Source organism: Moschus berezovskii, chromosome 23 (genome assembly GCF_049115385.1).
Source record: "Moschus berezovskii isolate FMDL1 chromosome 23, NW_MosBer_1.0, whole genome shotgun sequence".
Taxonomy (NCBI): domain Eukaryota; kingdom Metazoa; phylum Chordata; class Mammalia; order Artiodactyla; family Moschidae; genus Moschus; species Moschus berezovskii.
Genome location: NC_142482.1, coordinates 29,049,344 through 29,075,271, shown reverse-complemented (window position 1 = coordinate 29,075,271; position 25,928 = coordinate 29,049,344). Strand labels below are relative to the sequence as shown.

General features: G+C 57.2%; 2 protein-coding genes across 7 annotated transcripts; one reads left to right on the top strand and one right to left on the bottom strand.

The window, feature by feature from the left end:
• The first annotated feature begins 208 nt into the window (after nucleotides 1-208).
• DLK2 (delta like non-canonical Notch ligand 2) lies at nucleotides 209-5,407 on the top strand. Of its 3 annotated transcripts, none has more exons than XM_055406098.2 (6): nucleotides 209-538; nucleotides 1,377-1,507; nucleotides 1,783-1,846; nucleotides 3,114-3,244; nucleotides 3,849-3,993; nucleotides 4,672-5,407. In XM_055406098.2, the coding sequence occupies exons 2-6, from the start codon at nucleotides 1,432-1,434 to the stop codon at nucleotides 5,405-5,407; spliced, it is 1,152 nt and encodes a 383-aa protein (XP_055262073.2). In that variant the 5' UTR covers nucleotides 209-538; nucleotides 1,377-1,431. The 3 variants fall into 3 exon arrangements, with proteins under 3 accessions (XP_055262073.2, XP_055262072.2, XP_055262070.2); XM_055406097.2 differs by lacking the exon at nucleotides 209-538 and adding an exon at nucleotides 658-915; XM_055406095.2 differs by lacking the exon at nucleotides 209-538 and having other exon boundaries at nucleotides 1,348-1,507.
• A 273-nt stretch (nucleotides 5,408-5,680) lies between these two features.
• Nucleotides 5,681-25,580, bottom strand: ABCC10 (ATP binding cassette subfamily C member 10). 4 transcript variants are annotated; one of them, XM_055406073.2, is made up of 22 exons: nucleotides 25,382-25,575; nucleotides 24,955-25,126; nucleotides 21,247-22,465; nucleotides 19,749-19,976; nucleotides 18,961-19,117; nucleotides 18,624-18,733; nucleotides 16,787-16,866; nucleotides 15,869-16,040; nucleotides 14,453-14,551; nucleotides 13,849-14,038; nucleotides 13,053-13,130; nucleotides 12,691-12,885; nucleotides 12,100-12,253; nucleotides 11,732-11,921; nucleotides 9,463-9,806; nucleotides 8,977-9,146; nucleotides 8,313-8,473; nucleotides 7,830-8,083; nucleotides 6,819-6,964; nucleotides 6,627-6,724; nucleotides 6,275-6,387; nucleotides 5,681-5,952 (listed from the first exon to the last, which is right to left on the bottom strand). In XM_055406073.2, the coding sequence occupies exons 2-22, from the start codon at nucleotides 25,113-25,115 to the stop codon at nucleotides 5,799-5,801; spliced, it is 4,473 nt and encodes a 1,490-aa protein (XP_055262048.2). In that variant the 5' UTR covers nucleotides 25,116-25,126; nucleotides 25,382-25,575; the 3' UTR covers nucleotides 5,681-5,798. The 4 variants fall into 4 exon arrangements, 3 of the variants coding, with proteins under 3 accessions (XP_055262048.2, XP_088687112.1, XP_088687111.1); XM_088830986.1 differs by lacking the exon at nucleotides 12,100-12,253 and having other exon boundaries at nucleotides 11,732-11,940; nucleotides 25,382-25,576; XM_088830985.1 differs by lacking the exon at nucleotides 14,453-14,551 and having other exon boundaries at nucleotides 25,382-25,576.
• Nucleotides 25,581-25,928: the final 348 nt, after the last annotated feature.

Genomic DNA, 25,928 nt, shown 5'->3' with positions numbered 1-25,928 from the left:
AGAATGGAGGTGATCCGGGGTACAGAGGAGGGAACTTGGAGTGCACATTTACAGAGTCGGGGGCGTTCCCAGTGCACGGAACCTTCCCAGTAGTGGTAGCGGAACGCAAAGAGATAGGAAAGACAGACCTGGCGGGAAGAGGGATGGAGGGGTGGGTGAGTGGGTCACGCTAATACCTAGGCAGGGATCGACCCTGGAAGGCTGTTGATGGCCACGTGGGGAGAAAGAAGCGGACGGCGGGGAGGAGGAGAGTAGCAGACAGATGAAGCAGGGGATGTAGGATTTACAAATGGAGGAGGCGTGGGCTGGTGACAGGAGGAGGGCCGGGAGCGTCAAGTGTGCCCTGAGCGTGCGCGAGATTTATCTGAGAGGCGTGATGAGCGGCGGACTGGGGGGAGCAGAGGTGGGGCGCGGGGTGAGCGGCCCGGGTCGCGAAGGCGGAGATGCGAGATGGAGAATGACGGCTGCGCACACTTGGCCGACCCTTTACAGTCGGCTCCCATTTAGCTTCCCGTAATTTCCTCCTTGCAGCGGAGAGGTCGGCTGACTGCGGCGGGCGGGGGCCCGGGGAGCGCGAGGCAGGGAGGAAGGGGTGACCGCTGGGGGCGGGGGCGCCGGGCGCGGGCGGGCGGGGGCGGGCCGGCGGTGGCAGCCTGGGAGCGGAGCGGGGAGGCGGGCTCCGCCGGCGCACGCCGCCCCTGGCAGGCGGCCTGAGCGCGTGCGAGGCGCCGCCGCAGCCGCTCGGGGTCGCCTCGAGGCCCAGATTCCCCAGCGCTGGGCTCGCCTGGCAGCCGCCTGGGCGCCCGGCCCCGCGACCCGCTAGGGGCGGCCCCGCGCCCCGGTCTGGCCCTTCGGCGGAGTCCGTCGGATCCCGCCTCGCTCTGCGCCCCGAGGCGCGCCGCCTCCCAGCCCGAGGTGAGGACCGCGGGACGAGCCGGGCTCGGGGCGCGCTGGGTGTCCGAGGCCCCGCGCCGCGGCCGAGCCCAGCGCGGCGGAGACAGCAGGGGGCCGTGGGGAGTCAGAGGCGGGGCAGAGGCTGCGCGCTGCCGGGTCCCGTGTCGCCTCTCAGCGGTCTCCCAGCGCCCCTCCGTCCCGACTGCGTTCCCAGCCCCAGCCCTTCCCGCGTCCTGACCTCGCTCGCGCTGTCCATCCTTCCCCTCCCTCCCACGTAGCCGGCTCCGCGTTTCTGTCTCCAGTCCCCTCGCATGCTCACACCTTCCTCCCCCCCGCCCTCTCGCTGAACCACTCCCCCCGCCCCGCTTTTTTTTTTTCCCGTCTGGACGCCCCTCTCCCCCTCGGCTCCTGTCACTCGGGACCAAACCGGAATCCTTGCCTCTATCTCCACGTCCGGCCTCTCAGCCCATGCCATCCCACAGGTGTCCGCACGTCCGGCGATCCATCCGTCTGTCCGTCCCGGGGCCGGCGCTGACCATGCCCAGCGGCTGCCGCTGCCTACATCTCGTTTTCCTGTTGTGCATCCTGGGGGCACCCGTAAAGCCTGCCCGAGGTGAGCGCTCCCCCTGGGGGCTGTGGTCGCGGCCCTGTCCGGCCGTCCCTCGCACGCACGTTGACCTCTGCCGGCCAGAGATGGCACTGCAAGCCGCTCCGACCACGGGCTTGGCGACACCCAGGACTTTCCTTTGGAATGCGATTAGTCTGTCTACCTTGCCCCAGAGCTGGGCCCCTCCAGTTACGGGGACCCTGCATCCTTTCCCTGGCCCTGCATCTCAGGCAACCGAACCCGACCCCCGGGCTCACCGCTCCCACATCAATCTCTTGCAGGCGATGACTGCAGCTCCCTCTGTGACCTGGCTCACGGCTGCTGCGCGCCTGACGGCTCCTGCAGGTACCTCTCCGTCGAGCACGGTGCTCCCAAACCCTTTGCTCCGCATTTCCCAGGCCTCCATACCCACAACCGAGTCAAGTCCCAGGCTTGACCCAGAAAGTCTAGGGCCCTCCCCATCCCCTCAAGTCCGTGGCACACAGGGCAGATGGGCAGCCCGGCACCGTGCCCATCCCTTCCCCCTTCCCCTTTGCCTTGCCTCTCCTTTGCGTCTTCTAACTAAGGCGCCCCACTTTACTCTCCCAAGTCTGATCCAGGAACTCTAAAACTTTCCTCTTCGAGACACCAGGAGAAAGATCTGAAGCTTAAGGGAGCATGGAGAGTGGGAGCCATGAAGCAAGGGGGAGGAGATAAAGATAACAGAGGGAGAATTGGTTTAGCCTGGAAAAGAAAGGCTTTGCCAGGTTGCTGGGGAGATGCACTTATTCAAGGGGGTCTTACTTTGATAAATTTAAGTAACTGACACACTGGGGTAGGGGTCGGGTAAATTCTGCAGCAGGAGGAAAGTGTGTCTGGATGTAAAAACATGAGCTGACAGGCAAGCTGCTGGAGGGGCTGGGGTGTTGGGGACTCTGAAGCAGGCCTTGCCCTGGAATCAGGGTGGGAAGATAGTCCTGATGACCTTTCAAGGTCACTCTTCTTTCGAAAATGTTTCTAAGCACCTCAGATATGCCAGACATCATCTTAATGTATCTTCTTTTTAAAATTATTATTTTTGTTGTTGGCTGTGCAGGGTCTTCATGCTGCACATGGACTTTCTCTAGTAGGGGCTACTCTTCAGTGCGGTCCTCAGGCTTCTCACTGAGGTGTCTTCTCTTGCTGGGGAGCACGGGCTCTAGGGTGCGCGGGTTCAGTTTGCGGCATGTAGGCTTAGCTGCTCCTCATCATGTGGGATCTTCCTGGGCCAGGGATTGAACCTGTGTCCCCTTCATTGGCAGGTGGATTCTTAACCACTGGACCACCAGGGAAGTCCCTCATCTTAATTTCTTCCTCAACACATCCCTGCCAGGCGTCACCCCAGGTTACAGATTAGAAAACTGAGACTTGGAAAGGCTAGACGGAGTGCAGAACCAGAACTCCAACGCTGGTGCCTGGTGGCCTGATATCATATCTGTATCTGGTGACCTGGCGCAGCTCTGTATCCACCCGGGATGGGCCTGCCTCCCCTTAGGGGCTGTCATGTTTGTCTCCTGTTTCCTGGAAGCTCTGAGCTTGCCTCCTCCCTGTCTTCACCTCCTTCTACCCAGAGCCCTGTGCTTTCCCCCATCAGGTGTGACCCAGGCTGGGAGGGGCTGCACTGTGAGCGCTGTGTGAGAATGCCTGGCTGCCAGCACGGTACCTGCCACCAGCCCTGGCAGTGCATCTGTCACACTGGCTGGGCAGGCAAGTTCTGTGACAAAGGTAGGGGAGCAGAGAGGGTAGCTGTTGGACTGGGGGCCCCACATGTCTTGGGAGAAACATCCATCCTTATTTATTGAGTGCCTCTCGTGTCTGGCTCAAACCCTCATATATGTAGTATTTTATACACAGTCCATGGAATTCTCCAGGCCAGAATACTGGAGTGGGGAGCCTTTCCCTTCTCCAGGGGATCTTCCCAACCCAGGAATCGAACCCAGGTCTCCCACATTGCAGGCGGATTCTTTACCAGCTGAGCCACAAGGGAAGCCTGTAGTATTTTATAGTTGTAGCCTTTATACCTAACAGTTATCTGAACTGGTCCTCAACACAACACTCTGTGGTAGGTAAGACGCCTGCGGGAAACTGTCCTCATATCGCAGATGAGGAAACTGCGATCCATAAATGAGATACAGCTTACCCAAAGGCACGCTGAGACAGACTGACAGGGCTAGGAGTAGGCGCCCCTGACTCCAAACTCAGTGTTGATTTCCGCCCGGGGTTGGGACTGTAGTATGAGCCACCCCCAAGGAGCTCTGGGTGGGGCCTGGGCAGGTCTGGGTGCCACATGCGAGGGGCTGTCCCAGAGCCCTCCCGCTCTCCTCTGCAGATGAACACGTCTGTACCACGCAGTCCCCCTGCCGGAACGGAGGCCAGTGCGTGTATGATGGGGGCGGTGAGTACCACTGTGTGTGCCCACCAGGCTTCCACGGGCGTGATTGTGAGCGCAAGGCCGGACCCTGTGAGCAGGCAGGGTGAGTGCTGGCCCCTTGGTTAGGTGAGAATCTGGCGACGGAGGAGAGAGGACTGTGTAGGGGGGTGGCCGGGCAGTGTTAGGGCTGAGGGTCTCAAGTCCCACATGGGGACACTCGAGGATAAAACCCCGGTCTGCCAAAGTATCCCAAGGGCTCCTCAGCTTTTTTGACACCATCTGAACCATTTCTCCAACGACAGAAATTGACAGGGGCTGGAGGTGTAACACATCACTGTGTGACTCCCCTGGTTGGGGAGGCTGTGGGCCTAGGAGCCCCCTCAGCCTCCCAGGAAAGCTGGCGTGCAACCCCTGAAATTGTCCCATGCGGCAGCCTAGGCTTCAGGGTGAATGAGGAGACAGCCTGTGGGGCTCGACTTGTCCTCATTCTGGCCCTGGGTCTAAGAGTCTGAGAGGACATGAACAGTAAACTCGCCTTGGTCTTGACTCTGGGTCAGGCCCTCTGCTACCGGCTTGACCTCGATCATCTCATTTAACCCTCACAACCTGGGAAGCCGGGTACTGCTCTGATCCCATTTTTAAAGGAGGCATTTGAGGCTCAGAGAGAGTGGCTCGAGGGGACAGAGCTAGAGAGGGGTGGTGGAAGCAGGGATCCGGATGTCGACCTGGTCTACCCTGCAGGTGGCAGTTGATAAAACACCCTCCCCGCCTCCCCTACCAGCTCCCCGTGCCGGAACGGCGGGCAGTGCCAGGACGACCAGGGCTTTGCCCTCAACTTCACCTGCCGCTGCCTGGCGGGCTTCGTGGGTGCCCGCTGCGAGGTGAATGTGGACGACTGTCTGATGCGGCCTTGTGCTAACGGCGCCACATGCCTGGACGGCATCAACCGCTTCTCCTGCCTCTGCCCCGAGGGCTTCACTGGGCGCTTCTGCACCATCAACCTGGACGACTGTGCCAGCCGCCCCTGCCAGAGAGGGGCCCGCTGTCGGGACCGGGTCCATGACTTTGACTGTCTCTGCCCCAGTGGCTATGGTGGCAAGACTTGTGAGCTAGTCTTACCCGTCCCGGGTCCTGCCGCCACAGCGGACACCCCCCCAGGGCCCACCTTGGCTGTGCTGGTACCTGCCACGGGGCCCATCCCTCACAGCGCGGGCGCCGGCCTGCTGCGCATCTCCGTGAAGGAAGTGGTGCGGCGACAAGAGGCCGGGCTGGGCGAGCCCAGCCTGGTGGCCGTGGTGGTATTTGGGGCCGTCACTGCCGCCCTGGTCCTGTCCACAGTGTTGCTAACGCTGAGGGCCTGGCGCCGGGGTTTCTGCCCCCCTGGACCCTGCTGCTACCCTGCCCCACACTATGCCCCAGCGCGCCAGGACCAGGAGTGTCAGGTTAGCATGCTGCCGGCAGGGTTCCCTCTGCCGCCTGACCTGCCCCCCGAGCCTGGGAAGACCACCGCTCTGTGATGGAGGTGGGGGCTTTCTGGGCCCCTCCTTCACCTCCTAGGGCGCTTGGACTGGAGTGGCCCTTTCTCGCCACCCCTCAGCTGGGGTACACACACTGAGGGACCTCAGCCTCATGCCACAAATATTATTTTTTTAATACACAGAATGTAAAAATGGGAATTTTATCAAATAAAACTATGGACGTGCACGTGGGTTCCTTTGCCAGAAAAAGTCCGCCTGGAGTCCTAGATGCCAGAGCAGAGGCCTGCCTCTGGGGAAGCCACGGGACTCTGCCCGCACAAGGAGTGGCTTGTGAAGAGGAGCCCAGGCACCCTTTCCCCTCTGTGGGGGAAAGGGAGAGGTAGAGCCACAGAGGAGTGTAAACCACCGGCAGCTGGGGGGGCCCGGGCCCTCACGGGGCGGAGCGCGCTCCCTGCGGGCTGCTCTGCAGCAGCTGCTGGAACAGCGAGTGGGGCTGAGTACGCAGGGCGGCAGGGGAGCCCAGCTCCGCCACCCTCCCCGCGCACAGCACCAGCACCCGGTCAGAGTTCAGGATCGTGTTGAGCCTGCATGGGAGGGGGTGGTCAGTGCGGGGATGGAAGACAGCACCCTAGAGGAGGCTGACCTCCTTTCTCTCCTCTTCCCCGCCCTGGACAGCGCCCCCCTGCCCCACAGGCTTCAGCCCCTGGGCTCTGTGCTAGGGAAGGGGATGCATGTTCCCTGAGCCCGTGCGCTCCAAGGGGCCTGGTGGGAGCCTAGAGAATGAGGAGCTGAGAGTCACAGGGGTTGGAATTTCCAGAGCCCTGACTCCCGGGGTCCCTGAAAGGAAGTGAGGCTCTGGGTCCATGACACCCCTGATTTAGATTCTCACTCTGGATGCCTACACACCTGTGGGCAATGGTCAGCACTGTCTTGTTGGCAAACCGTTTGCTGATGGTTTGCTGGAGCAGCTGGTCTGTCTTCTGGTCCACGCTTGCTGTGGCCTCGTCAATGCACAAGATCTGGAGCATGTGGGGAGGGTTAGGGAGGAGAGTGGAGAAGAGGGTTAGCAGAGGCTGCTACCCAAGGCTCCAGCCCCCACCTCCTGGTCTGGCCCAGGCCAGCCCACAGCTCCCCACCTCCAGCTCTAAAAGGAAAATGAACTTGGTCCCTTGAGACCTCTCCCCAGTCTACTTCCTCAGCTCTCACCTGCCCCTGCCTTCGTCCTGGCCCCCTCAAATGGCCCTCCCTCTTGTCCTACCTTGGCATCTGTGAGGAGAGCCCTGGCCAGACACAGCAGCTGCCTCTGCCCCAGAGATAAGCGCCGGCCCCCCTCGCCCAGCTCACCATCCAGACCACCTGTGAAGCACAGCGTCTTGACTCCGGGGTCCCAAGCCTTCTCCAGCCCCTCTCTGCTTGCTGCCCCCGCCACCACGCAGGACAGGACACTCACCCATAGACTCGATCACCTCACTCAGGTGGCACTGCTCCAGTGCCTGCCATAGGGCCCCATCCTCATACAGGCCCCGGGGGTCCAGGTTTTCCCGCACGGTCCCGCTGAACAAAAAGGGCTCCTGGGGGATGATCGCCAGCTGGGATCTGGGGGCACAGAGGTTGAGGCTGGAAATGTGACCACTTCTGCTCCCAAAACAGGTCTCAGTTATAGGTCCAGCCCTTCAGGAGAGCGTGGGGTAAGACCTGATCACAACCCCCGTCCCGCTCCCTGCTTGGTCAGCCATGAACCTGGAATTGTGCTGGTGCTATGAGGAACACCAAGGAAACCAAAGGCCTGAGGGGCAAAAACAGAACCAGCATAAGCCAAACTGTGTGGCACTGACACCAGTGTCATGGGGCAGCAGTGGATGGCAAGGAGTGGGCAGTGTGACTGGGTAGGGGACACTTCCAGGTTGAAAGCAAGCCTGAAATCAGGTCCTGAGGAGCTCTCTGGTTAAGCCATAAGGGCAGGCCGTCACAGGTTAGAAGAGAAGGCAGGAAGGCCAGGGCCAGGGCCTGGGGTCGTAATGGCTTTAGGACAGCCCTTCCCCCTACCTTTTCCCATATCATGGAACTAAGAGAAAATGATAACAGAGTAACGTGGTTGGGGGGATGTTTGGCTCCAGATGAGGCCACTTGTGGCCAGGGGCTACTGGCCCAGGTCACCAGCTGTCCCAAGCCCCAGGGCATGGCACCTGGGAGGCTCTGATTCAGGAGATAGTGACCGGTGGTCTAGAGTGGAAGGCATCGTGTGCTGGGAATTCCAAGATGAAGCTGGGAAGGTGACCGCCTTGAGGCCGCAGCTTTGACTCCAGGCCTGAGTGCAGGGAGCTCCCTGTTCTAGCCTGCTCGTCCCACCCTCTGTCTCACCTCCTGATCCACCCCGGCTGCTGTGTGTTTATAGAAAGCCTTCCTGGCTGGGCCTTCCTCTCCCTGCCAGTGGCCATCCCCTCTCCTCACTCCCCCACACCTGAGCTCGGCCAGCTCCAGCTGGCTGGTGTCCACGCCGTCCAGTAGCACTCGCCCGGAACTGGGCTCCAGCAGCCGGAAGAGCACCAACAACAGGGAAGACTTGCCAGAGCCCGTGCGGCCTACGATGCCCAGCTTCTCTCCAGGCTGCACATGGAAGGTCACCCCATCCAGGGCGTTGGGCAGCCCTGGCCGGTACGCCAGCACCACGTCCTGGAACTCCACGCTCCCCTGGCTCAGCCAGCCGATGCCCAGCTGGTGGGGTCCGTGCATGGGAGAGGGGGGGAGACAGGTGAGACGGGGGAAAGGGTGGAGGGACGGACGGTGTGACAGGAGAGGTGGGGAGAGTTAGGAGGGATGGGGGACAGGCACGTAGAATGGGGAGATCACGTGGGACACTACAGGAGTGGAGAAAAGTTGATGAGGGGCACAAGGAGAGGAACTGGCGGGGCCTTCAGGGTGCCAGCACCCAGGCTGGGGCTACCTGTGGCCGCTGGCCCCGGGGCTCCTGGGGCAGGTCACAGGAGTACTCCTCCAGCCGCTCGACGCTCACCAGCATGGCTTCTGTCTGTGTGAAGCTGCTCACTAACCCTGAGAGCAGGCCCGTCAGAGACAGGGCATAGGACAGCGACAGGCCCACCAGTCCTAGGGGAGGAAGGGACAGAGCGCTAGGGGAGGCCTGGACACTGGGATGCGTGTAGGGAGGGGGTGGGCAGAATGGGCGAACCCTAAGCTGTGGACCGTGGGCATTTAAAGGAAGCTGGCACTGAAGCAAGAAGATGCAGGAGCCAGGCCAGGCCCACGGGAGGCTGCATGCACGGGAGTGGGTGAGCCTGGAGAGGCTACACAGGGGGACAGGGAGAAGGCAGGTGGACTGGGGTGGGGTACTAGGCGCTGAGGATGGGGTGAGCAGGCACGGGTGGTGATCAGAAGGCCTGTTTAGCCGCAGATCCACCACCACCCGGCAAGGGACTCCTCGAGACTCAGCGTCCTCAACTCTGAAATGGGGGTGATGAGAATGACAACATTTCCTCACAGGGAACCCTAGTCAAGAGGTGAAAATCCTTGGCGGTAATGGGAAAGGTCATGGCGGGGGGATGAGGAATAACAGGTTTCTGAGGTGAGACTGAAGGGTCCCGGGGTGGCACCTGGGTTGGCGTGGCCCTGCTGGTGCTGCACTAGAGCGATGCCCGCAATGGCGCTGACCACAGCGGCCCCCATGAGCTGTAGCCGGATGTCCAGCCACTGCATCGTGGCACTGGCAGAAAACTGGCACCTCTGGTTGAGCTCCAGGAGTCTCTGGTTCTCCTCCTCAAACCTGGAGGAGACCATGCTGTGGCTGCATTGACCTGCCCAGACTTCCTCCCTGCAGAACACCCGCTCCTTGGCGCTGACCCGCACACCCACAGGCCTCACCTTGGGGCTACGGAGGAACCAGTGTGCTCTTTCACAGCGGGGGCTTCTTGGGCTCACTAACCTGTTTCTTCCATTTCCTTCCTCTCTCCCCTAGTACCATCACCCACTTTTCTCTTCTCAGGAGACCTGAGATCCATGCCCCACCCCCCATTTTCATCCCCCCTGACCATCCCAGCATCTCACACCTGTGGCTCTGGTTGGAAGAGGCACTCACACACCTGTAGGTGGCCCCCGCGGCCCGGAGCACAGGGAGGCCGGCCAAGGTGTCGGCCAGGTGGGTGTAGAGGGGAGACAGGGTGAGGCTGCCCAGGCGCCGCAGCTCCCGCGAGGAGGCCCTGTAGTGGCTCTGCACGCGATAGTAGATGATGCTCAGAGGCGGCAGCAGCAGCAGCAGCCAGGGCAGGCCAAAGCCCAGCACAGCCAGGAGCCCCAGCAGGCCTGCCGCGTTGGCCAGCAGGATGTTGAGGATGAAGGGCAGGCTGTCATCTGCACAGGCCACGTCAGAGGAGAAGCGGTTGAGGACCCGGCCCATGGGCGTGGAGTCGAAGAAAGTCACCGGAGCCTGGGAGAAGAGATGTGGTTGGGCCAAGGTAGGACAAGGCAGAAAAGCCACAGAGGTCGCCCCCGGGGAAGGTGGGCTGAGGGGAAAGGCCCAAGGTAGAGAACAGGAAAGCAGTAAAGTGTTCCCAGAGTTCAGGGCACTGAGGAGGGGCTGGAGGAACTTAGAACAATACCCCAGGCGGGCAAGATAGAAGCTCTCTGTCTCTCTGGCTGGTGGGGACCCTGAGAGGCCAGGCTGGCCACCCCTCTACCTCTGTGCTATGCGTGCCTACTCCGCTTTCGAGGGCAGGGAGCTAATCTCATTCCAGAAGATGGAGACTTCAGGCCGTGAGTACGATTTCAATGTCAGGAGGAACGCCCTGACTGCCCGTGGCTGGACAGAGTGGTGAGGACAGCGGTCAAGTCAATACTGTCTCATGGTCAAGGGCTCAGGCTCTGGAGTCAGACTGCTCCTTGGATTCCAGCCCTGATGCTTACCAGATGTGAGACCCCAGCCAAGGGGGCTTCCTCTCCTCAAGGCCCCCATCCCTCATCTCCAAAAGGGGGACAGTAATGGAACCACACATCCTGGAGCAGCAGTCAGGGGCTCAGCGGAGTCTGCCTGCCACGGAGCAGGGGCTCAGGAGCTATTTAGACTCCTCATTACTGGGAAGTACCATCTCAAAGACAATCCTTTTCCTTTCCCTGCCTTCCCTGTCTCCCAACTCTCTGCCTTTACTGGGAGAAGAGTCCTATCTTAAGGGAGGGAACTAGGTCAAAGGGATTTGCGAATGTCACCCCAATGTCAGCTTATGATAAAATCAATTCCTTCACAGCCTGAAGATGTGGGCGGACAGTGGGCAGTTGCTCCCTGAGAGGCAAGGGAAAGACCCACACAGTCCTGGGTTCATGGCCACAAGACTAGCTTGCCCAGGTCACATACACTCTCAGAGCCTGTTTCCTCATCTGTAAAAAGGGATAACCTTCACAGGGCTATAAGGAGGCCCTCATAAGATACCAGAGAAAAAAGAGCTTTGTAATAACAACAACATCGTTAATAATAATAATGGCTAATTGAGCACTCAGTATATGCCAGGCACTATGCTAAGTACTTTCCATGTACTGATGAATCCTAATAATGTACTATGGGGCAAGCAACAGACAATATACACACACAGCAACAGGCATGGATCTTAAAATGAGCTCTAAATAAAAACTGTAAGAAAAGAGTGTCATTTATAAAACTGCTGCTGCCGCTGCTAAGTCACTTCAGTCATGTCCAACTCTGTGCGACCCCACAGACGGCAGCCCACCAGGCTCCCCCGTCCCTGGGATTCTCCAGGCAAGAACACTGGAATGGGTTGCCATTTCCTTCTCCAATGCATGAAAGTGAAAGGTGAAAGTGAAGTCGCCCAGTCGTGTCCAACTCTTAGTGACCCGATGGACTGCAGCCTACCAGGCTCTTCCACCCATGGGATTTTCCAGGCATTTATAAAACTACTTGGGCACAAAATACAGCCACTTTGTAAAAAGGCAAACAAACTGATACATACTAAACACACCTCACAAGGTTGTTTATCAAGGAAAGGAGGGGAAATGGAAACAGGATTGGCAGATAAAAAGAGATGGATCAATAAATCAAATGCAAAAGGGACCTAAGGGGTGGTTAACTCAGTCCTCTGAGCTTGAAGTCCAACTGGAAGTGACTCTGAGGAAGATTCTCTTCTCCTCACGTTACAGACGAGAAAGCCATAGGCTTAAGTAACTGGGTTTGAACCCAGCAGCTGCTCTGCTCTCGGTCCCTCCAGGTCTCAAGGTGTCAAGTGCTGCACCCATCTGAGAGGAGCTGATTTCTCCTGAGGACTGGGGGATGGGATGGGCCCCCCGATGGAGCCCAGGTACTGGGAGGGGCCCCTCAAGGCCACCTCCACCCTCCCGTCCCCTCACCATGAGGACTCGACCCAGGAGGCGGCGATGCAGGGTGGCGGCTGCTCGGAGGGTGCCCGCAGCGAAGAGCACAGCCCGGAGAAGGGTGCAGAGGGAGTTGACACCAGCGATGGTTGCGTACACGGTGAGGTAGAAACGGAGGTCTGAGGAGCCGTTGGGGGCAGCTCTGGGCAGTGGGAACACTGAGGTGCTGGGTGGTGGGGAGGGGGCTGTGGGTAACCAAAAGTGGGGCCTTTCAGGGTTCCCTTCCCCACCCCCTGCCACCTCTCCCCACCTTCCAGAAGACATAGGCCCTGTAACGCCAGCCCCCAGCTCACTCTCTGCCCGGGAACCAAGGAGAGCCCCAGACCTGTGCCCCGGCCACTCACTAGAGGCTCCCGGGGGAGAAAAGGAGCAGCTGGGCGGACAGCGGCCCCACGGAGCCCAGCCTGGTGGGGGCTGGCGCCTCCTGGGAGCTATTCTTGGCTGCCTTCAGCTCAGAGATCCAGTGGGAGAGCCACCAGTCGGCCGCGTTCCTGGTGGCTGGGGGGATGGGAGAGAGAAAGCTGCCAGACACGCATCTTCCTCGTTCCATTCAGACACCCTCTTCTGCCCTCAACTCTGGCTTCTACCCTCCTTGGCCCCCGGGCCTCCCCACCTTGCCGCCACCCCGTGACCTCCTTAGGCATGCGTCTTTCCCGGGCCCGCCACCCTTCAGCTCTGGGGAGAGTGCGATCTTGAATCTGCAGAATGGGAAGTCAGCCTTGGGGGCAGGTCAGAAGATGGCTATGGAGCCCACCCTCCCTGCCCCTCGCCAGTCACCGGGACTCTCAGAATTAGGGATGAGCCTCTGGTCCCAACTGCTGCCCACACCTGGTGAGTCTCTGGGCTTTGTCACAATTAGCACAAGGTGAAGGTGTGACAAGGACCAGGGCAACAGGGCTGGTGGGGGAATGAAGGCCTGCAGAGATTGCTCCTACCTTGCATGAGGAGCAGAGAGAAGAGGATGGCGAGAGCCATGCCCCAGCCCACGGCCCTCCAGTACGCGCGGTACACGTGGAAGGCCACGGCGCCCTCCTTCTTGCTTTCCTCCTGCCACAGCCGGCCAGACGCGCTCTCCTCCACCTCCAGCCCCTCCTTTGTCTTCTTTGGGTTCTCCAGGGACCAGGCTGTAACTGCGAGGATCAGAGAGGCGGCGGAGTGGGCAGGGGTGGGGAATTCAGCTTACAGGATGATAGCCGAAAACCTCAGTGTTTTCAGGGGCAGGCAAGCTTCCTAGAAACCTGTCTTTACAAGTGTGGTGGGGAAGAGCAGGCCCTTTCCTCTCACCCCCAGACCGTACCTGGGTCAGACTCTTGTCCATCCTCAGCCCAGGCTCTGGGGGCAGCTTGTACCAATGGCAGGATCTCAGAGGGAGGCCCTGGAAGGCAGCAGGAGAGATTAGGAGGGGGCTCTTCGGGGTACAGTCTGTGTGTTTCTAAACATGTCAGCCAGTCCACCTTCCATGCTCTTTGGAACCCCCAACCTGACCTCCCCTAGCAGGCCTCTGCCCTGGACCCCCAGACCCTGAGCAGAACCATCAAGTTCAGCCCTCCCTCTGTGTCTGGAGCTTGATCAGCAAAGACAGAAAAGGTCCACCCCTGGGAGGCGAGTTATGGCCATCTGTGAGCACCCAGTCCTCTCTCTACTGCTGGGCTTTCTCAAACTTCCTGCAACTCCTAACACTCTGCCAGAGCTTCGTTTCCTCCTGCTTCTATCTAGTGAACCTGCAGACAGTCATGTCCCTCTGGATAATAATCCATTAGAGTTTCTGTGTATCTGTTTTCAAATAAAATGACTGCTCTAAACCTGACTCTCTCTTCTCTGAGGACACCAGACTGCCCTCAGAGATCCTGGGCCTCTAGGTTTCCCCAAGCCCCCAGTTCCAGATCCACAGCTCCTTTCCCTCCTGCTCTCCGTCCTTCACACCAGTTCTGTGATGGCAGAAGAGGGCCTCCCGTCAGACAGAAGGATGAGAGGGACCCAGGACACACACGGAGTGGGCGGCTGAGTCTCCCCCTGATGATCCATCTTCTGCACCCGGGCAGGTGGCTCCCTCACTCAGCCCAGCTCCCGCCCGTCCGGGTGGCCCACGTTACCGGCCCGGACAAGGCGCCCGGCCTCCAGCAGCAGCACCATGTCAGCCCTCTCCAGGTACTCTGTGCGGTGGGTGCACAGCAGCCGTGTGGTGTGGCTCAGCACTCCCAGGATGCACCTGTGCAGCAGGTGGGTGGCCACGTCTGCATCCACGGCGGCCAGAGGGTCGTCAAGGAGGTATAGATCCTTTTCCTGGGGAGGAGGGTGGGGACACCATGGGTGCCAGGTCCTCTGGCCAGAACCCAGGCCTCTCCAAGGATGTGATCTTGAGGCCGTCAGGCAGGAGGGTTGAGGGGAACTCTGGGGGCTACCTGTAGAGCGGTAAAAAAGGAAGTGAGACCAGAGGGTGGACTTGCCTCCAGTAAAGTGAGGCCAGTGCTCAACTGTGCTGGGTTCTAGTGCCTCAGGCCACGTAATGCTTTCCAAAGGGTCTTTAGTGCTGCCTTGAATCAGCAAAAGGAGGATGGGATGGCCAAAGGGCCAACACCTTAGCAACACGGAGGAGGGAGGGAAGAAACAGAATGCTGATGGAAATATCCCCACACCACCCACTCCCGAGCCAAGCTTCTGAGTCTGAGGCTCCGGACACCTCTGTCTTCAGCTTACCTGGTAGACGGCACGAGCCAGGGCAATCCGGGCCCGCTGTCCCCCGCTGAGGGTCACGCCTTTCTCCCCCACCTCTGTCTGGTCCCCAGCAGGCAGGATCTGACAGGACAGGCCTCCCAGTGTTGGTCAGAGAGCTCCCAGTACCTTCTGCCCCATTTCCCATCCCTCCACTGGGAAGAAATGGCGGGGGTGAGAGAGCCAGGGAGTTTGAGGAGACTGAACTTAAATTTGGGGTGTCAGAGCCAGAGGGGGCAAACCACAACTCCAGCAACAACAAGCATTTGTTGGACACTTTCTATTTTTCTATTTTGGCCATCCCTTGTGGCATGAGAGATCTTAGTTCCCCAACCAGGGATTGAACCTGTGTCTCCTGCAGTGGAAGCACAGAGCCTTAAACACTGGACGGCCAGGGAACCCCCTGGTGAACACCTTCTATGTGCTGAGCAGTTACGTGCATCCTCTCACCCAACCCCGCAGCAACCTTATGATGTTGATACTATCTCATTTCACAGGTAAGACCAAAGCTCAGGGTACATACGCCGTCCAAGGTCATTCCACAGCAAGTAAAGGGCAGGACACGAATGCAGACTATTAACCGCACTCACTACCCTGACTACAGGCAGTCACACTCACTACCCTGCCTTTTTCACAGCCAAGGATGAAGATAGGCAAATTCAAAGTGAAACTTCCCTAGGCTTTTCAAGGAGGAAGGTACCCCGAGCCTCCCTGTGGCCTGGGGAGTGGTCTCCTTTGCTAAGGGGTCCTCATGCCAGAGGAAGCACTTGTGGTCCACCAGACAGTGGCTCCCCTGAGGGAAAAGCTTTGTGATTCACCTCTTCTTCTTAGTGCTCAGAGCAGTTCCCTGCACCCCGGAGACATGCAGGAAATGTCTCCAAGGTAGAAGCAAAAGAGAAGTGGACAGAGGATGTCCAACAGTCAAAGGTCTTCCTTTCCAGGGATGTTCCACATCTACCTGGATAGTGTGGTGCTGACCACAGTCCTGCTGGGAAAAGTCAGGGGACAAAGCTGGACTCTCATTCCCCCTAAATTCAGCATTCTGGATGTGGGGATTCGAGTGGCTTGCCAGACTTCTCTAGAATGACCTTGACTCTTCCAGGGGGAGGTGGGGGAAGGCCTCTTGAATCAGAACCATTAGCCAGATCGACAGAGAGCTAAACCTCATGGGAAACCCTCCCCTAGTCTCAGAGACCCACAGAGTTCCCCCAGCTGCTGTGTGGAGCACCTGGTCCCCACCCTTGCCAGGTCCTGCGCAGACACTGGACACTCTGCAAGGACCATAGCCTGACGGCCAGTGCTGGGTAAATGACGCCCGAGTACAAGCAACCCCTTCTCAGAGAAGCAAGTCTCTGACCTGTGGTGTCAGGGACATGCAGAAGCGGGTGGCCAGGCACTCACACTGAGGTCCTCATTGAGGGCGCAGGCCTCCAGCACTTCCTTGTACAGCTGGGCGTCAAACGTCTTCCCAAAGAGAATGTTGTCTCGGATGGTGGCAAACTGGATCCAGGGTTCCTGGGTGGCCAGGCCGAAGCCCTTGGACAGCCCCCACACTGCCACCTGCCCACGGAGCCTGCAGAGACCAAGGCCAGCAGAGTGGTGGGCCGGCTCCCTGCTGGTCCCCTCCCGGCCCAGCCCCTACCTCTCAGAAGCCTCTCCTGAGGGCTGTCTTTTGCAGGGGGGCCCCCTTCATGTCACATGGCTCTCTGGATTGGCAGCCACTGAGGTTGAGGGGTCCTAAGGAGGCTGGAGGGCCCCTGTGGACCGGTAGGGGAGAAACTGCTCTTTGACTGCAGACAAACAGCTGTCAGGGTCAAGGTGCTCAAAAGAGAATGTGGCCAGCACCCCGCACATGTTCACTCTCACAGTGAAATAAGTAGGCCCTCCCTCACTTCTGTTCCTCTGGATTCCCTTCCTACACCGAGAGCAGCTGACGCCGGGTGTTTCCATTTATTTCTTCACTCACTGTTACAGCACCTCTAACACTCTGCAGTGATGGTTATGCTGCTGCTGCTAAGTCGCTTCAGTCGTGTCCAATTCTGTGCGAGCCCACAGACAGCAGCCCAGCAGGCTCCTCTGTCCCTGGGATTCTCCAGGGAAGAATACTGGAGTGGGTTGCCATTTCCTTCTCCAGGGATGGTTATGAGAACCCACTTTCTTGACTGCCTTTCCCTTTCCAGACTGAAAACTCTCCCAAGGGACCAGGTCTTGCTCATCTGGGCATCTCTGGCTACTAAAACAGTGTCTACCATGTAGCGGGGGCCAGGGAAGCGCTGGCGAAGGGCAGAACTAAGGATGGGGGTGCCGGCAGTTGCTTACCTGTGCAGCTCCCCAGTGATGGCGGCCAGCAGCGAGCTCTTCCCGCAGCCCACCTTCCCTACGATGCCCACCAGCATTCCCTGCGAGGAAGCCACATGCATGAGTGTCAGTCCTCCCTCCAGAGGCCCTAGGCTGCCAGTCACCCCATGGAGGCTTCTCTCTAGGCCCCAGTTAAGCCTGAGGGGAAAGATTTCCCCAGCCCACAGACTGAGGTGTGCCTCAGTGAATGATGCAATGCTGGCCCCAGGGGAGCAGGGTGTTTTATTCTCCACTCAGAGAAGCATCAGTTTCACTGTGTGAAGAGCCTCTGGAGAGGAACAGTGTGCCAGAGAGATGGGAGGAAAATTGCCCTTGAACTTTCCAGGAAAGCTCTGAGGCAGGCAACTCAGGATGGAGTGAGGGGAAGGAAGGACTGTAGGCTGTGGGGCCTGCACAGCGGGCTGGCTAAGTCCACCTGCAGCCAGACTTCTAAAAGCTCAGGGCAAAAAGCAATGTTTACACAGATGCCCATTTCTGGGATCTGCGGTTTAAATTTTTCTGTGCCCCCTTCCTTGCTTGGTTGTAACATACATTCATGGAGCTATCTGTGTGTACGTGTGTGTGTTCAGTCGTGTCCCCCTCTTTGGGATCCGATGGACTGTAGCCCGCCAGGCTTCTCTGTCCATGGGATTTCCCGGGCAAGAATAGTGGAGTGGGTTCACAAAGGAAAACAATTCCTTCTCTAGAAAAAGGTGGGGATTCTAGCAGTTGTCTGTGGTGCCCCACCCTGGCAGCCAGGGTGGGCCTGTCTTTGAGTGGGTACCAGACCAATCTGAGACCTATCCCTGGGAAACCTCCCTCCTTCTGGCTGGGGCCTGTAAGTGGAAGGGCTCTCTGCAGGCCTACTTCTGTTTGGGGGAGAGCAGGTCCATAGAGAGGGAAGGAGGCAGATCGAGAAGGAGTGAACAGAAGGACCAGCTCAGCAAGTTGAGGCCTGGCTCCAAGCTGCTGCCGAGATCTGCCCAGGTGCTTGACTGTGGATTCTGCAATTCATCTCTATATCCGTCTAACAAATTCTTGTTGGCTTAATCTAGCTCCAGCGGGTTTCTATGACTTAAATCCAAAAAAGCCCCAACTGACACGTTAGTAAAATTCCTTTGAAAAATTCCAGCCTTGTCTTGCCTGAACTAAGACGAAACATAAAACATATAGCCCAAGCCAGAAACGTGAGCCAAATGTGGTTGAGGCGGTTCAGGAACCGCTGGAGAACACCGGGTTGAGCTGTGGGGCAAAGGGTTGGACACGGGTCAGGGGAGAGTGAAAACTTAGGACTTGGTGACAGGAGTTGCTGTCCTGCCAGGAACGTTCTTACAAGTGCTTCTTTGACGATGTGTGCCCCAGTATGAGTCACAGGGTGTGGTGCCTTTCCACCAGGCTAAATACAGGATTATCTAAACCATTTGCAACATCCTTCTGAGAAGGGGATGCTGGGGCTCCCCAACCTGGGGAAGATGCTGGACAAGTTATGGGGTCTTTTCAGAACTCAACAGCCCCTGCGGGACAGAGAGAGACAAATGCAATTGCTGGTCTGGAGCAGGTGGACATGAGCTGTCTGGCGACCAGGGATGGATGTGACTGCTCTGAAGCAGCTAGGCGTTAGAAAAATGACATCCTGAGATAAAATCTCCTCGCCTCTCCAATTCAAACCTGCCCACCAAAACCTCTCTGGTCTCCCCCTCGGTAATAAGAGCCACAGAGGCCAGCGGCTATGATTGGCTCTGTCCTTGTCTTATCGGTCACTGAGCTTCCATGTCTTTCATTAGTCTGGAGACTCTCCTAGGGCGTTTGACCAACAAACCTTTTTCACTTCGAGGTGACTGATGAAGGTCTCCTGGCTGGTTCCAACTGGGTCCCAGGAGAACAGGGCTTCGTGAAGCTCTAGGGCTATAGATGGCTCTGTCGGGGGATCTATACAAGGAAGAAACCACTCACCTTGGGCTTCTAGTCCACAGCCTACATGTCCAGGGATGGTCTGGCCTCAGTCTTGGTCTGAGGATTCTCCCCGGGGAAATGACCACCTGCCCCACCTAGACTCTGCTCCTCTGGCTTCTCTTGGCAGCATCTGTGTACAGCAACCGAGAGGCTACAGCCCTCTGCTCCCCTGTGCCAGGTTCTGCCCACCAGCTTCCCAATACCTGGGCTGTAGTAGGCCTGGGGGTCATGGTTGGGAAGGTCGAGGAAACGCTGGATCCGGTCCAGGGACACTTTGGCCTCAAGGAGGCCGTTGATCACCCAAGGGAAGTTGTTGAGGGGAAGAATGAGCATGCGCACCAGTGCCAGGGCGGTGAACACCTAAGTGGGGTCAGAGGTTGGGGGGAGGGGTTGAAGCATCACCTAAAGCTTAGCAATTATCTGAAGGCCTGCTCTATGGGTAGCCCTGCAGACAGGTCTGTGGAGGGAACAGGTAGCAGTAGAACTGAGGGCTTAGCTGGTTGATACTTGGGTTACAGATGGTAGAGGTGGCCACTCCAAGAATATCAGAAATTCCCGATATCCTCCAGGGACCCAGGTCACTCCCTGATACACACACATGCCCTACTCACGCTGAGACTTTCTCAGAATTTCTGAGGGGCAACATCTGGCTAGACCCAGCACTGGATCCATCCTGCACTGGATCATGAATTTTTCCCCCAGGGCCATCAGAATGAAGCTAAGGGGACCTCACTGGAAGTTGGAGAGGAAGAGGTGGGGAAAAGAAGTAATTCCTTCGCAAAGGGATGGGTCATATATCCGAGGCCCCAGATGAAAGGTCCCTTCAGAGAACTTCCCCTCAGCAGGGGAAGGAGAAGGCAGACAGGGACCCTCCACTCCTCCTTCCCAGCAGCACGAGGCCCCCAGCCCACCCCCCACTCCATTGCCATCTCTGTGCTGCTGCTTCCATCTCACATCTCCCTGCAGCTATCCCCCCGTTCCTGGTCCTCACCTTGGTGGCAGTGAGCTGGTGCCCTGTGAGGACGTAGGTGATAAAGATGACGATGGAGATGACGACCGGCAGGGCAGCCCACAGGTATACACAAGCCGCATCCAGGTACTTGATGACCCAGAGTCGCCCCAGCTCTAGAGCTCGGCAGGCCTCTACACGGGCCCCCAGCGCCTGCTCCCACCCGAAGAACTTGATGACACGCATGCCACTCAGCAGCTCTGTCACGAGCTAGGGACAGGGACAAGAGACCAGTGAGAAGTGGAGACACTGCTCACATGTGTTCTCCTCTGCCCAGTCTCCCCCAGGCTCCTGGCATGGGATGTCAAGTACTTGGAGCTCCCCTATGCCCCAGCTGGGGGCAGGCTGGAGCTGGAATCCCCCCACCTTCTTAGAAGATGAAGTAGTGGAAAGTACGGGGCGGGGTGGCGGGGGGAGGTCACCACACTGGGGTAAAAGCACTCCTTCCATTAGATGAGGGACTAAGAACCATTCCCAAAGCCAGAAGATGGCTTCAGGGGCTGGTCACCAGTCTGGCCCCATAGCTTGGGTGGTATAGGAACCATTCTTTAGGAGTACACACCACAGCCCAGGGTTGGGCAGTCTGATAGACCCAGACAAGATGGGAAAGGGCCAGACAAGCTCCTTGGATCCTAACTTTCAAACATCTCCAGCCTGCAAGCCAGGGAGGCACTGGGAGGCTTCCCCAGAGGCCCTAGAGACTGGTCAGTAGCTGTCATGGGTAGGGGAAAACGCTATGCCATAACCAGCTATCAGGGACACCCCCTTGCCATTAGCACTCGGAGCTATGCCAGTGAGAGATGGACAGCTACGCCGTATGGACCTGAAGCCCACCATCCCCTCTGAAAAGGTACCACGATCACTGTACATTCCAGAACTGACTCAGCCAGACCCTCACACCTAGAGCTGGCCCAGGCAGGGGAGACACCTGCTCCTTTCCCCATAGCCCATCCCGAAGAGGTAGCTGGGGTTCTCCTAGACCTCCACAGGCGGCTATGGGGTGCTCCATGCCTGAGATAAGGAGGAGGCTGGAGACTCGGATCCTGGCTCTAACACTAAAATCCCATTTGGCCCCAGACAGCTAAGTTCCCAGCTCTCTCAGGGTTGCAATTAGGGTTGCAGAAGCTAATACTATAATATTACTAACAGGCTACATTAACTAGTGCTTACTTTGTAACTGGCACCGTGATGAGCAGCATCTTGCATGATCCTCCCAACGGTGCCATGAGGCAAGCTATGATTACCCTCATTTCACAGATGAGGAAACGGGAGTCTCAATGAGGTGAAGTGACTTGTCTGAAGTGACTGAACTAGCAAGTGGTAGAATCAGGATGTGAACCCCATCTGTCTTTCTCTAGTCTGAGCTCCTAACTTCCAGGAGCACACACTCTCTCTCTCAGGTACTGTGCATGGGAGACCTGGGCACCAGAAGGCTGGGTGGGGTCTCTGGACGGCTGAGGGACCCCAGGCAGCCCCTCACCTTAACCCGCACGTCCTTGTGCCGTAGCATCTCCTGGTTGCTGGCCATGATGCGGGTGGCAATCACTTTGTTGACGGGTACCAGCAGCAGCGCCAGAATCAGACCACCCACGAAGGCCACACCCACCTGCTGATGCAGCAGATAGAGGGTGATGGCCAGTTGCAGGGGCAGGCCCCAGGCCTCATGAAAGCTCCCAGCAAAGTTGAGCAGCCGCTCAGAGTCGGTGCCTAGTAAGTTCAGGACCTCCCCAGCAGGAGGGCGTCTGGGCCCCAGTTGTAAAGCCTTTCGGTACAGGATGTTCAGCACAGTCCCTCGTACCTGAAGAGCCACCTTCCGAACCTCATACCCATACTGATTCTGCAGCACGGCTCCCAGAACGGCTCCACCAGTGAGCCCCAGGGCATATAGCAGGCCGTGGCTTAGTGGCTCTTGCCCCTCCTCCAGGAAGCCCACCAGGAGGGACAGCAACAAGGGCCCTGAGAATCCCAGCATGGTCCCCAGCAGCTTGAGCAGTCCAAGAACCAGGTAGCAGTGCCCAAAGGCCCCATACAGGGTCCTCCACAGCCGGGCCCCCTCCTGCCATTGCGCCTGGAAGACACGGGCTAGGTAGGTTGGGTGCAGCCTGTGAGGGAGGCGGCAAGTGTCCTGGGGCTGCCGGAGCTCTCCCTGGGCCCCGCGGGCCAGCAATGGTGCCAGCCAGGTGTAGGAAAAGCGGGACAGCCAGCTCTCCCCATCTTCAGCCACCTCGGGCTCCTGGTCCTCAGAGAGGAGGGGTTCCTGGGCCCAGGGTTCCCGTGGCCGCCCAGGGATTGCCCAGCCCAGTCCATAGGCCAGGAGAGCAGCCAGCTGCAGGATGAGGAGACACAGGCGGGAAAGGGGCCCTACGAGAAGTGGTGGCAGGAGTGTGCCTCGCTGGCAGTGCCACAGCAGGGTCAGCACCAGGGCTGGGGCTGGCAGGAAGGCAGCCAGAGCCAAGGCCGGGGGCCCCCGAGAGCGGCCATACGGGGCATGAGCCAACACCCACAGGGCCAGGCTGTGGCTGATCCAGGCCACAGCTGCCACGCCCCCTGCCAGCACCTCAAGCCCTGTGGGCCCTGGGCCTGTCCCTGGTGGCAAAATGACTGGAAGCAGGTCGAGCAGTGGAAAGACGGAAAGCAGGACAGAGGCTGCGAGTCGGAGGCGCCATCCGGGACTGCAGTGTGGGGTGTAATCTGGATTCCTGGGGACAACGGGGGGAAAGAGAAAAGAAGGCACATCATAGCTGACTCAGGGTCCAGAGAGACCTCCAGCAACTCACTCACTGGGAGGGAATCAATTCCCTTTCCTGCCTTGTATACCTTATTCTCATCCCATTTTATCCTGGAACTTATGGTCTTTTCTCCCAGGAAATCTTCCTGGATTAACCTAATCCATTTTCTCATTTCTATACCATTTCTGATCGTTCTTTCACCACAGAAATAAAAACAGTTCTGAGTTAAGGTTGTACTGAACATGAAGACCCTAATTACAAAACAAATAAAACACACACACACCTCACCTCAACCTAAATTTCCTACAGATAACCTCTACAGGGTAAGTTTTCACTTTTACAAAAGTATCTACTCAAAAGAGCCCTTGAAATTAAAAGATGCTTGCTCCTTGGAAGAAAAAGTATGACAAACCTAGACAACATATAAAAAAGCAGAGACATCACTTTGCTGACAAAGGTCTGTCTAGTCAAAGCTATGGTTTTTCCAGTAGTCATGTATGGATGTGAGAGTTGGACCATAAAGAAAGCTGAGCGCCGAAAAATTGATGCCCTTGAACTGAGGTGTTGGAAGACTCTTTAGAGTCCCTTGGACAGGAAGGAGATCAAACCAGGCCATCCTAAAGGAAATCAGTTCTGAATATTCATTAGAAGGACTGATGCTAAAGCTGAAGCTCCAATACTTTGGCCACCTGATGCGAAGAGCCAACTCACTGGAAAAGACTCTGATGCTGGAAGACTGAAGGCAGGAGGAGAAGGGGACGACAGATGATGAGATGGTTGGACAGCATCACCGACTTGATGGACATGAGTTTGAGCAAGCTCCAGGAGTTGGTGCTGGACAGGGAAGCCTGGCATGCTGCAGCCCATGGAGTCGCAAAGAGTCAGACATGACTGAGCAACAGAACTTAACTGAAAAAGAGCCCTTAAATTCACCTGAAGTACTATTAAATGAATAAAAATTTGACTTACACACAGCTTCTTTACTCTATTAGTATAGCTTAAACTTGCTGAAGCCTCAGGATATTCCACTCTCTGTCTAATGGTTGTAGAAGATGGTGTGGATCATTTTTGCAGCTCCATTAGCTGAAGAAAAACATCTTTTGAGTTTTGTCTGTATCTTCCTGGCTTGCAAAAAATGTTTTTAATAAACAAATGGGTGAGCTATTTCCATTAAAAAACACTCCCTTTGTTGTTGGCAGGGCTGGGTGACTGAAAATTTCAATTGTAGAGTGAAATGTTTGGAGTTTCCCTTAAAAAGTTCACTGATCACAGTTATACAAAAAGGTTTATATTTTAGTAAAAGTCAATCTTTAATAATTCTATTTCTTAAGATGTGGGGACAGAATAAGAAACATTGTGAGCCCTTGGAGGCTGGTACACTGGCTCCAAGCCTGGTCATTAACCAGGTTTATGAACATGGGCAAGCCACTTCTCTGCATCTCATTTTTCTCATCAGCCCAGTGAGCAGTAAGGAGTCTGGACCCAAAGCCCTCTGAGATTCTTTTCTGTCTTAGATTCTGGATCTCTCTTACCCATTTGAGCAACTTGCAAAGAGTCTGTTAAGTGACGTGAGATAAACATAATTTCTATGGATTACATATTGGTCTTTCTTGCCTTTTCCTTACACCGTGAGTTCTGAAGGGACTATGCCCATTTTAAAAAGATACTTGTCTCAGCACAGTCAGTCTCCCTCTGTGCCATCTCCAGACTTTTGTCTCTGCGTAAGGGACAAATCAGGGTTTCTCCAAGACCAAGCAGATCTGAAGCTTCTCCTACCCAAGGAAAGGATTCGCCATCCCTGTAACCCATCTTAAGTAAGGACGCATTTGTCCATTAGACTAGACAAGTTAGACTTTCCTCCTGCCTTATCAGTAGGCAGAGTGAGATTAATTTTACCATATCCAGCTACACAGGAACTAAGCACAAAATCAATGTGAGTTCAGCACCTGCATCTTATAGCCCCAAATGGAGGAAGGATTAAGGTTCTAATTTTGCTCTTCTCTTCTACCTACTGCTTCCTCTCCAGATGAGTACCTATGCTTTTCTTGGCCTAGAAACACTGAAGTTTCCTAGATGGCAGGGGTGAGAAACTGGTCCAACAACTTCAGCACACATTAACCTTTTTGGCTTAAAAACACTGTTCACCCACTTTCATCTCCAATTCATGACAACTGTGGTTGGGCATCTGACAATCTACAAAAGTGATGATTGCTACCATGCATGGGGCTTTTAAAAATGTGCCAGACTCTGCACTATATGCTTAAATGCATTATCTCATTTAAGTTTCTCAACAGTGCTATGAGGCGCCGGGAAAACAGGTTAACTTGCCCTCAAACAGACACAATGCTGCAAAGTGGTAATGCCCACATTTTATTCTTTTTCCCTAGAGACCTCACTATTCGGTTACACTTCTGCGGAGACGCGGGTTTCGAGTGAAGTCTGCACCTGTCTCTACTCACCTAGGGTGGCCCCAATGGCAAGCACTGAGCACGGCCAGGAGCGCGTGGGGCAGGGCGCTGAGCACCAGCTGGGTGAAGCAGTGGCCGGTGGTGTCCCCCTCCCACACCGGGAGCGGCTGCAACGCGCTGGTGCCGCACAACCGGGCCAGGAACCTCTCCATCTAGGCCTCACCTGCGGGGAGAGCCGAGGGTGGGGGGAGGGAAGGTCCCTTCCAGGAGGAGGGAAATCCGCGTTCCCCAGGCCCCAGCTCAGGCTGGGAAACTGCACCCGAGGGGGCGAGGACGCCGACCAGGAAGCGGGTGGAGCCAGAGTGACAGCGCGTCCCCTGACGGACCTCACCGCCTCCAACCTCGCCCACGAACCCCCCTCCCCGGGACCTTCCCTGGCTTCAGCCTGGAATCTGGACGCCAGCAGTTCTTGCGTTACCTCAGCAGTGGAAAGCGAGTCGCTTTGGCTCCCAGAAGCTGGCGGCTTTCTGTACTGGTCCCCTAGCCGGGTTCCGCGTTTCCCCACTCCTGGTGTCCCCGTCCCCAGAGATCCGGAACGTTTAACTTGAGAAAGCTGTTTTCCACCGGATCCTGAAATCCCGAACACTGGTGGAAGCGAAAGAGCGTGCGCCCGACGTGGGACCCTGGCCAGGCTCGCTTGGCACCCCCTAGAGGCGGGATGACCTCCCACGTGCGCACGGATCCGTCCATTCTCAGGGCTTCAGAGCGTGCGCCCCGCTCTCCGTCGGGGTTCTCTGTAACGAGGCGCACTGGTGTGGTCTCACGGTAATACGGCTGTTTCCGTGCGCTTCTGCTGTCTCACTTGCAGATGGACTGATGTCAGCTCTAGTGCCGCGTCAGCCATACGCTCTCAATTGGAGTACTCGCTCCCATCTGTTTACTGTTTACTAGCAGGCACATCGGAGAAGGCAATGGCAAGCCACTCCAGTACTATTGCCTAGAAAATCCCATGGATGGAGGAGCCT

Excerpts from the sequence above, each read along its gene's own strand:
- ABCC10 (XM_055406073.2), bottom strand. The coding sequence starts at position 25,115 with ATGGAGAGGTTCCTGGCCCGGTTGTGCGGCACCAGCGCGTTGCAGCCG. Across the intron at positions 12,886-13,052 it reads TGGACAAGAGTCTGACCCAG|TTACAGCCTGGTCCCTGGAG; the intron begins GTACGGTCTGGG and ends TGATCCTCGCAG. Across the intron at positions 6,725-6,818 it reads TGAGGTGATCGAGTCTATGG|GTGGTCTGGATGGTGAGCTG; the intron begins GTGAGTGTCCTG and ends TGTGCTTCACAG.
- DLK2 (XM_055406095.2), top strand. The coding sequence starts at position 1,363 with ATGCCATCCCACAGGTGTCCGCACGTCCGGCGATCCATCCGTCTGTCC. Across the intron at positions 3,245-3,848 it reads AGGCAAGTTCTGTGACAAAG|ATGAACACGTCTGTACCACG; the intron begins GTAGGGGAGCAG and ends TCTCCTCTGCAG. Across the intron at positions 3,994-4,671 it reads GGACCCTGTGAGCAGGCAGG|CTCCCCGTGCCGGAACGGCG; the intron begins GTGAGTGCTGGC and ends CTCCCCTACCAG.